At 37.7% G+C, this 11,581-nt stretch overlaps 1 protein-coding gene across 2 annotated transcripts in view; it reads right to left on the reverse strand.

Moving 5' to 3' along the window:
* LOC124160627 (protein piccolo-like) overlaps positions 1-4,795 on the reverse strand; it is a 310,967-nt gene extending 306,172 nt beyond the window's left edge. For both annotated transcript variants that reach the window (XM_046536528.1, XM_046536527.1), the window contains exon 1: positions 4,401-4,795. In XM_046536528.1, the coding sequence (XP_046392484.1) occupies positions 4,401-4,517 (117 nt within the window). In that variant the 5' untranslated portion in view covers positions 4,518-4,795. The remainder of the gene's footprint in view (positions 1-4,400) is intronic.
* Between the last annotated feature and the right edge of the window lie 6,786 nt (positions 4,796-11,581).

Consider the following 11,581-nt stretch of genomic DNA (forward strand, 5'->3'; position numbering starts at 1 on the left):
ATCTCAGTTTAAAATGGCAAGCTGTATCAGAAAGCATTTGAAAAATATTCTGGTTATTATCAGTAGTGTTATAGGTTATTATTGATTATCAGCTGAAAATAAGCACAAAGAAGACTATGATATTAGTATGGAGCGGAAGAGAAGAAGTGAAGACTACCATTAAAATAGGGAAACAAAAACTGAAAAAGGTGAATGACTTTTGATTCTTCAAGCAGAATAACTAGCGATGGAAGAAGCAGTACCGCTACCTAAGGCAGCGACGCCGGTTTCCTGATCCATAACCAAAATAGAAAGTAACAATTCCAGATGAATCCTGGCAAAAGATACATTATGGGAAAGTTATAAATGCAACATATTGTAACCGCATCAGTCCCCACCCCTATGAAAAAATTGTATAACCCTGTTTCAAATTTTTATACATTACCATGGCAATGTATAAGAATGTATAAAATTTTGAAACATTTTATACATTTTTTTCATAGGGGCAGAACTAAAAAGGACAAAATAAGATCGGTAAAGAGGGAGTGATGCTTCATCTTAACATCATAAAGAATAAATTTAATGTATCGAGTTGTTAAGGAGAAAAGGACCTGGATAAGCAAGAAAACAATGCGTAGCTTGAAGTGGGAAAATTTTCATTGTAATGCCCAGTTAGCACGGTCACTGTAGCGAAGGTAATTGGGGATCATTAGAGAAAAAAAAATAAAATTGAAATAAAGCCCAACGAGAAGGTTAACGTCGCATACCAGCGCGGAATTGCCAGATATGATGAATAATGAGAGAAAATTCGAAATAATTTCTTATTCATTTAATTCACGCCTTGAAAATCAGAGTGTACCATTTATAGTTTTTTATAAAAAATTTTCTTTCCTTCGAGTTGCTGAGTAAATTACCCAAAAACCTAATTTTAATTTGATCCCTTTCCTCAAAAAAAAAAAAAATAGGCTGCCTATGAAGAAAGCTTATATGGCCTCTATGATATTTCCAATGAGCCATTTGATTTTAAAAATCTGTACACCTAGATAAATAATACAACATTCCAAATTAATTTCCATTGACTTGATCATTTTTAATATTTCTCATCCAAAATAAAAAACGAGCAAAACGAATCTGGACTATATTTACATTACTTTTAAAGCTACTAGAAGAGCTTCGAAAATAATCAGAAAAAAAAACAATTCGGGTTACGCATTCGAAACCCACTATTTGAAAAAAAAATCTGAAATATAATTAAAATTTTTGCATACATTCCCCTTCTGTATTAAATTGGAGATCTTTATAATGACAGAGAAATTATCCACAGGTGATACAAAAATCAGGTAGCGGTGATCATATCAGGACCCAGATGTGAAGAAGCAAGAATCAGGAAAAGAGTGAGACAAGACTGCATTATCACGCGTAATTTCCAACGTTAACATCGAAACAGCCATTAATGAAATCAAAGGAAAGGCATTGGGAGTCAACATACGTTGAGAGAAAATTAGCATGCTAATATTTGCCGATGACATAGCTATCATAGCAGAGACAGAGATATAATTTGAAAAGATTCTGGTTAACATGGGTTGGGTAATAGATGTCAGCTAAAAAAAAGGCACCAATAAAACTAAGATATTGTTATGCAGTAGATGAGAAGAAGTCAGGACTAACAATAAATATATAAGCATATATTAAAAATGAATTAAAAACAAAGAGAATAAACTGGAAGAGGTTAATAAATTCTGTTATTAGGGAAGCAGAGATTCTAGCGATGGTAAAAGCATGACAGAAATTATCAGCAGATTATCCCAGGCGAAGACATTCCACCAAAAAAAAGATCTTCTTACATCGCGAAATTTAAACAAACAGAAGAACGGGGAATGGGCCATTTCCTGGAGTCTGTACCCGGCTCATGCCCGAATTTTCTGTATAATATAAGGTATTCACGAAATGATGCCACATATATTACAAAAGGCACGGTGCTATACAGTGCGTAATGTCACAGTGCTTGTTTATAGGAGATTTCTTACAATTGAATAAAATACCTAGTTAATGCGGATAAACATTTTAGGATAACGACAGGGTGATGTTCCATTGAGTTGAAAACGTTCATTGGATGGGCTTTGTGATGCACAACGATCGAAAAAATAATCCAAGAAAAATATTTTGATTTGTTAACATCTAAAACGACTGTTACATGAACACATAGAAATATGATTGGCCAAAAGAAAAATTGTCTCCATAGTTCGAAAAAAACAGAAATAAATTAATCAAACATTTTTTAAGAGTTATGGGTCTTATGAAGAGAGCCGATACAAAACAAATGCGTACATAGAAAACTACCGCAACAGAGGTAATACCTATTAGAATGTAATAGCTTTTGGAAGAATATTTAAACAAGCTCAAGAAAACTTTTAACTAACGCTATATAAAATTCACTTTCAAGTTATACTCCTAACAAGTCTAATTTATTCTTTGTTATTTAGATGGAAACACAATTCGTCGATATTAATATACCACCCGCAATACTTGGGAAATATGTCATCCAAAATGTAATGCACTCGTCAACTCCCGGTTTTAAGAAAGCAAAGATGTAAACATCGACCTTAATCGAATGACCTCGTGTTTGAATTTCTTTGCGCCAACGAGGTGTTAAAAGATAAACACTCTCAGAAATGGCCGACCGATTTCAAGTGGTGCCAAGAAAAATAAACAAACGCAAGGACAATTTGCCAGGGCATACGCACTTAGCGTCCGTTTTAAAAATTAGGCAACTCAATATCCAGTTTTACACTATACACATAGCACTCATAGCTTCAAATTTTATTTCTCATTGCAATCAACTACATTTACACGTTTGTACAACAAATATTAAATAATTTTATTATTACAAACAATTGGAAATATTTCCGTCCTGACAGCAGACCATGGTTCCTGAACACTACTTTGTGCGATAGTTATAGCACTTACAACTAAAAACGTGCACGAATATTAATAAAAAGTAAGTATTTAAGCAGCCTATAATTATTTAAATCACGTAATGACAGTGGTATAATGGCTGACAGAGTGTGTGCGTTACTATGAGGTAATAGCGTGGAATAATCACCCAAAAATTAGAAGCTATATGTCCACGAAATCTTCCTGTTTTATAAAGAAATTGCAATGTATGACCAAAGTTGACGAGATCATCTGATGTAAACAAAAGCCGCCATCTTTGCATCGCCAAGTGCATACTGCTATCGACTCTTGTAACGGACTTTAAAGGCTTTCGCCGATTGTTTTTCCAAGGCAACTGCACTGTGTGACAGTCGCAGTACTTATGTGGGTCTTATGTAGCAGACAAGGCAATTTTCGGTATTCAAATTGCTAACATTTCATTATTTCACACCTGACTTTAACCAAATAGATATAGTCTTTCACAGCCTTACATAGTACATGCGATTTAGAAATATCTCCTATTTTGGTCTGGATGAAAAAAAGGAAATCATAATTTACCTTTTCCCACCTTTCCTCGAACGCTCGGCAGACTCATTATTAAATAATATTAATATTACAACAAATAATAGCAAAAATTTTGTTACGAGCAGTTCGCCGTTACTATCTATACCAAAAGACAAAGCACAAATATGACAATAGATTCATGAGAACAAGGCAACATCGAACATGAAAGTCTACCAACAACAAAAACTCATTAAAGAAAGCATAATTTCCTGCCCAACACGAGTAACATGATTGCCCTTGTTAAAACAGGAGCGATTTAACAGGGTAGTTACTATAAAAATTGAGTTGTGATGACAATAAGTATTTTCAAGGATATATCACATTATTCAATTCTAAGATGACAGGAATAGAAAAGTTAATGGTTGAAGCATTCCAAATTAGTGGCTTAAGAAGAATGAAGAAGATCACATAGGTCGATCGTGAGTTATGCGAAGTCCTGAGAAGAATGGGAAAAAATAGATGTCTTACGAGAACCTTATTAGGAAGAAGAAACATCTAAATCGGCCATGACATGATACCTGACAGTCCGATTAAGACAACATTTGGAGAAGAAGAGGAAGGAAAGAACAGCAATGAAATATTCTGGATTTAAAAAATGCACGGAGCAAGTGATAAATGATGTAAAATAGAAGTTTTTGCGTCTGTTTAAAGGTTAGCTGATAGATGAATTGATTGGAGAGCTGCGTCAACAAAGTCCCAGGATTTATGTCACGATTCCACCAAGTAAACTCGCCGACACCTGATTTTATTGATGACTTTTAATGATTACGTTAAATTGGTTAGGATGAAGAAAATATCAAATTTTCCGCCACTCATAAACCGCGTACGTATGACTTAACACATGCGCGCGTGACTACGCACGATGTCACCTTTTTATGAAATCCTTTCCACGGCGTTTTCAATGTTCGTCCAATTAAACTCACCCTGAGAATGGAGACGGGAGGCGAGTTAGCCTTATCGCCTCCGCCGGTCAGTCTGAATCCCCACGGCACATTCCTATCCTCCCTCTGCAGCACGATACTCAACAAACGCGTCGTCATTCTCAGCTGGAAGCTTCGGCGGCGTTGGTAATACGGCACAGCTGTCTCCGCGCTCTCCTCTTCAACGTAGAATAATCCTCCTCGGTAGAACACGGAGCCATAATATTGAAATCACACGAGTGCACGAGCTCTATCACTCACACAGGACCAGACACTGACAGCACGACAACATCCCCACGAGTTTTCGGGGCCACGTGAGGTATTTTTTTCTCGCAGCACGCCAAAACGCCGCCGGCCTGCGGCCGACTTCGAGGCCGGCTGTGTTGAGGATTTCTATTCTGCTTCGAGCGAAGTAGCATCCCCCCCTGAGTCCCCCTTGGATGGGGAAGGAGATTCGGTGGTGGGGATCTGTAGATGCGGGAGGGGAAATGGAAGGGAGAGAGAGAGAAGGCGTGTTTAGTTGGAGGAGCAGACATAAACGAAGAGGAAGCGGTGCTGAGGTTACTTAAATCGTTAGGAGCTCGATAACATCAAAATTATCATACGCGACGTCTACACATTCAGTAGGTACGTAAGTTAATAGCGAATTGAGAGAAGTGAGTGCAACTGCATTGAGCGAAATGTGAGTGATAACAATTACTCGCCAAATGTAATTACCAGGTGGGAAAAATAAGCATGCTACACTAAGGTTAATCATCCACGAAGAGAAAGCGGAGCTGCTTTTTTATTTATTTAACTAATGCTCGGAAGAGATTGTTTAAGAAACCGACCAATTACAGCACAGCAGCAAGAGATTTCGGCCAATAGCAATGCACCAATGGACTAAAGACGCGTGGTGGAATCCAGGCGAAACTGTTGGGCGAAAGGGACGGCCATCAGAGAGAAGTGAGTGAAATTACACGGAGGAAATATGATTGATAAATAGCACTCACTAAATGCAATTTGCCGCCCTCGGTGGCAGCGAGGTAAATTCCTCACCTGCTAATCAAGAGGTGGCGGGTTCGAGTGCCGCCTGGGTAATTTTCCCCTATCCAAGGCATGGTTGTTCGTCCACGTTTAATGGTTAAATGTGTTGAAAACCCATATTTAAAAGGCCGATATGTGCTGTTTGCGGTAGTGTGGTAATAAGTAAATTAATAAATAAGTAATTAACCCTAGCGCAAAACAAGCATGCTACTTACGTTAGGCATAGACGAAAAAGAAGCGGTGATGAGACTGCCTCACTCGTTAGGGTCTCGATTATATCAAAAAATTATTGTACGCGACGCCTACACATTCAGTACCAATTGCAAAAGTGACGGCCATCTAACTGGGCGAAATGTATTGATAAAAAGTACTCACTAAATGCAATCACCAAAACTGAAAAATAAACATGCTACTAAGGTTAGACACAAACGAATATTAAGCGGTGATGAAGTTACCTAACTCATTTATGGGCTCAATAACTTCGAAAATTATCTCACTTGAAGTCAAAATATTCCGTGCTTACAGCAACAGAGACGGCTGGCTAACAGGGAGAAATGAGTTAAATAATATTAGACTGATTGTAATTGAAGAAAAGTTTTCATTAACTGTAACTCACAAGCTCAAAACTAGTACGATACAAAGGATATAATGCATAAAGGAAGATGATTGAAAGCAGTGCTGCGGCTACCCATATCGTTAAAAGCTCGAAATTCTCGAAAAGTACCGCACAATGCGTCTTCAGTGGAGTAAAAGACGGTCAGTTTACTCAAAAAAAGGAGTAGGGCGAGAGAAGTAACACAAAAAGAAAAGTAATTTAATCCAAGTATCGATTACAGGCATTAAAATTGAAATAATTCTTTAAAAAGATAACAAGCAGATTACTTTGGGATGCACAGGTTCATGCAGTGTCCGCTTTTCCGTCACATTGCTTTCTCGAAACATATGAACATAAACACTTGGGCGTACCCAACGAGGGGGGCAGCTCCCCCCCCCCCCCCCCTAGAAGCAAAGTCTTTAAGCAAAATCAGTACTGAATTGAAACGGAAGTATTCAACAAAGTTTTCTTTAAACCCACGAAAAATGATATGTATTAGTATCAAAAATGTAACAAAAAAAACTATTTTTTCAAGGAAATAATCTCATGAACTAATAAAGCGCTGTAATAATTTTCGTAAAATATTGGTTCCATTCACCTTATTCATGCTAATATGTCACAACTTGGCTTGCCCCCCCCCCCCCCCCTAGTTATGACCCTGGGTACGCCCTTGCATAAACGGATTCATAAAATATTATCCTAGAAAATGTGTTGGCGAAATTGTGTTACAGATGGGCCCCCCCCCCCCCCACTTGTGGGACCGCCCGTATTGCCAAACATTGCAGAACCACAATTGTAACTTTTTTATGTCATAATATGGCATTGTCTTGTATTTTTACGTAATCACTTTAATTAAAAACTTATTAAACTTTGCATTTGACTTATCATATTTTATTGCGATAAAAGTAAAGGTAACTCAAAGTATCTTTTGCGCCCCCCCCCCCCCCTTGAGTTTTTTCTGCATCCGCCACTGGTAGTGGGAGCCTGAACAAATTTACCATTTTATCTAGTGTAACCTGGTTAACCCAATTGGTTAGCCCCTCTCTGGATCCGCCACTGATGGGTGGTCTGCCAGGCTACTGATTAAAAAATCCCGGTGAATACATCTCCGGAAACCCCCAAACAGCAATCGTCGGACCGAGATGGCCCAGGTACGGCCCAGGTTGGATCGTCATTAAACCTTTCTCCGGTGCTTGCCCAGGTAATCCAAACTTTTGGGCTATGTCGCAGCGTCAAAGTAAATCATACGTAGCTAACGACGATTTAATAACAGCCCATCTCATATATCCACATCTCCTACCATCTCCTGTAGGTCATCATCGTCACTATCACTGGTCAACAATCCGAACATGGGTTTGACGCAGCTCTCTACTCAATTCTCCAATCAGCTTATCTTTTCACACCAACGTATTTATTCTCCTTCGTATTTTTCTTCACCTGTTCCATATAATTCGAGGTCTTCCTTTTCCGTTCTTGTCATCTACTTGACTCCGGACGATTGTCTTAATCAGGCCATCATGGCTCAAGATATGGTATTTAAGGTTTTTGCCGTCTTTTAACACATATATAAATTTATGAATAGACGTTTCCCATTCATTTCTTTTGACAAAACGACCAACAGCGGTGGGGAAACGCTGAGAATATCCTAACATTAAAACAGCAAAATAGGCCGATAGTTTTTATTACCAGAGTTCGTGGATTTACCTCGTAACCAAATTGCCACCTAATGTTAATTGCTCGTATTTAATTTCATCTAGGCATACTTCAAAATCGTAAGGAATAAAGTATGAGTTCATTTTCCGGTATCCTACCCGTTAAAATTCTTGGAGGTAAATGTGAAAAGTATAACAGGTTACCTAGGAACGAACAGAGACAGGTTGCCCTCATAATAAGAAAACTTTCAAAAAATATAACTAAGTAAAAAATTATGGTACGATATCTGCAAATTAAATATACCTCACGACATGCCATAATAAAAAATGTAATAGCATAAATTACAATCATTCACATAGGCAAGGTCGGACAGGAAGAAGTACCTGAATTCTGTATTGCCTAGTTGAGTTGAAATATCAGAGTTTAGCCCTTACTTGTCTAGCATTTTAGATAAACAAAACAATGTCTCCTCTCACATTACAAGAACTTAAACAAAGAAAGCCTTTCCACTAAGAAAATATTCCTCGTAACCAACAGCAGCAGTATTACGACTAGGAAAAGATTTCAGAAATACTGAGTAGAGTGCACTAAAATATGAGTGTAAGACATGCACACTGAGGATGAGTGAAATAACCAAAATAGGTGCCGCATAAATGGGACTTTGGATGAGGCTAACAAAAATCAAATGGGCTGATTGAAAAACTGACGAGCAAGACTAAACAAAATCCAAAAGTAAAATACCACAGGAAACGAGAAAAGAAAATGAAAGAACTTCGGGAGCTAGCTCCAGTACGACATGGACACTTATAATGATTAAAATAACCAAAATTGGAGCGACATAAACGTGACTTTAGAGGAGGTTGACAAAAATCTAATGGGCCCATTGAATACAATAACGAGCAAGACTGAACTAAATCCAATTGGAAACCACAGGAAACTAGAAAAGAAAAGCAAAGAGCATTGGGAACTAACATTTTCATACGGAATATAATGGAAGGAAAAAGAACAAGAAAAACCTTAAAGTCGACATATGTGACAGGTAAAATAATTAGATCAAATGGCGTCAATAGGGTAGTTTCCTTCATCAAATAAAACGAAAAGCATTGATTGCGATTCGTTACCCACCATTACTGTATTCATAATATACAAATTATTTCGTTTTAGAAATACCGGTTTAGACGAATGGCAATGGTCCATTTTTATCCTCATTTGAAAACGGCCAGATTGGCGCCCATGCGATGCCGCTCCACGTGACGTCACAGGGACCTAGTTTCTATACGAGAAGATAGGAGTTATACATCGTCTGAGGTTACCAATGCATGCATGAGGCGCAGAGCTCAGGGAAACATGTCTTAATAATCACTTATTAAAACTGGCTAAGGTCGGAAAGTTTTCTTCATTTGATAAGGTATTAATAATCCTTATTTAAGCCAAGCGCTACCAGCCAGCAGGGTACTCAGCTACCCGCTAGCAGCCTGCGTCGTATCAGCGCTCAACTCGCCTCAAGGTCACCTCACAGAGTGGCAGCGGTAACCAGAAATACGCCACACGGAGAGAGATTTCCCGGCATTCATACTTACGCGTCTCGTTTTCGCGCGCTTGAAAATTTTCACTTTTCATTTAATCGCGAAAAATAGATATCGTCATTTATAAATCTAAAAGCGTGAAATACGTACTCCAGGAGTAATAATCTTTCGATTTAGGCAATAAAAAAATTATAGGAAACCACCCTATTCCTACAGGTCCACCAGACCTGTAGGAATAGGGTGGTTTCTACATAGAGAACTAGACAAAAAAACTAGACAAAACTACATAAATAAACTTCATTAATGGCGTAGAGAATTTTCACCGACTCATTTAATTTTCCTAAGTATAATTAGGGCTTGAAACAATAGCGCAAAAACTGCAGTTGATATAAAAAAATGGTACACCTGTAAATGAAAGTGAAAAAAAAATTACACTTCATACGAGTCAATTTTATAGTTAACGAAAGCATTTTTAGCATGCAATTTCATGGAATATGTCATCAATTACTCTTAAAATAATAATTAATGCACAGATCTTCTAAGGAATAAGTATTATGTAAAATATGATAAAGGTTGTCAATGAAAATCAAGGAATATTAAAGATTAAATTTATAGAAAAAAAACATTTCCTCAAATTAAAATAAAGGAACCTTAAAGATTAAATTTATAGAAAAAAAACGTTTTTTAATGAATTACATATAGAATACAATGTTATTTTATTTTTTCTGATTTCAGTAGCCGGTAGAAATTTTTAATCACGCCGTAAATAATACAAATTTGTGAGACAATTCTATCTTGGTGGTCCCTGATCCAACTTCAATGATTCCGTAACTACTTATCGTTCCTTCCCCGCAGCATGGATCAAGAATGTTATACACTTTAAGTTAAAATATTTCTTAAAGTCTAGAAGCAGGGCTGCCGACTTATAAAAAATATTGGGGGGCCCATACTGGTATCTTGCCCTGGGAAATTTTATAAACAGTGAATTTTAAAGTTTTTTAAATCATTTTAGAAGTCATATGACCAACATTGGAACCCTGAAAACTCGACTCTCGATAACTCAGCACCCCGGGGAAAATCGACAAGCCTGACTTCTTTTCCTCCCCACATAACGAATTTTTGAGGGGGCTCGGGACCCCCTCAGACCCCATGGAGTCGGCGCCACTGTCTAGAAGTTATAACTATGGGCTCATAGAAACCAGCGATTACGGTCTCAACCCACTAACTTCACATAGCAGCGTAAAGAACAATACGTAAGGGAAATGCGCCAACAAGAAGTTTTTGGCATAATCGCGTCGCTGGAAGCGTTGAGTGACAGGATAACATGGGCGTGCCCAGCGAGGGGCAGCTGCCCCTCCCCCCAACCCCCAAGAAGCAAAAATCGCAATAGTCTTCAAGCAAAATCAGTACTGAATTGAAACGAAAGCATTCAACTAATTTTAAAAAGGCACCCATTGTAATGTTTGTCCCACCAAGAATAGAGAAATAGAAATTATTTTAGGTGAAAAGAACTCGTAAAAGTTCGTAAAAACTGTTTTTACAAATCATGCATTACGAAAATCACGAGAGGACCACCGAAACTACTTCCACACTGTGAGCAATTACAGATAATCCAAGTCCTCGCAGTTTCGCACTTACACTCTTTGTTGCCATGGGGCTGCTAAAAAAGTGTCCCCCCCCCCATCTTTCCCAACCAGTAACCTAATATTTTATTCCTCTTCTTTGGTCGGCAACCCTCAGACTGGTTTTAAGTAGTTAAGCTTAATTATACTACCATCGACGTAATTTTTTCATACAGCGTATTTAATTTCCTCCATGCCTTTACCCACATTTGAAGATCACTTTTTACATAATTCATCCCATATATAAACTGGTAATTTTAAAGTAAGAATATAAAAAATGCGTTTCGTTCAAATACATAATAAAATTAAATTCCCTTTGAGTCCTCAACCTAAGCATTTAGGGTGACAATTTGGTGGCAGGAGGGCAAAAATATTTTTCTAATAATCACCAATTCAATGAAAGTGAAAATCAAGATGAAATCGGTCATTTTGTAATTTTCACATTTTCATGAGGCAATTAAATAAAACTTATTTAAATACTCCGGGTAAAAGTACCACAATATCTAAATTTAACCTATAAGCAATTTTATGTATTACACATCCTTACTCGTACATTTAATATTTTAGCACTCCATTGACAAATTACAAACTACGCAGCCACGGTACAACGATATGAATAGACACATATTCAAACCATTGGGGGTAGATGGGCCAGAGTGCACTCCTCCAATTGCCCAATTTTAGCCACGGCGCTAATGCTTGCCACTCCCAAGTTAAACATTGAAATTACGCCACAGTCCGACAGCTGTACATAGACACTTT

The sequence above is a fragment of the Ischnura elegans genome, chromosome 6 (genome assembly GCF_921293095.1).
Source record: "Ischnura elegans chromosome 6, ioIscEleg1.1, whole genome shotgun sequence".
NCBI classification, from domain to species: Eukaryota; Metazoa; Arthropoda; class Insecta; order Odonata; family Coenagrionidae; genus Ischnura; species Ischnura elegans.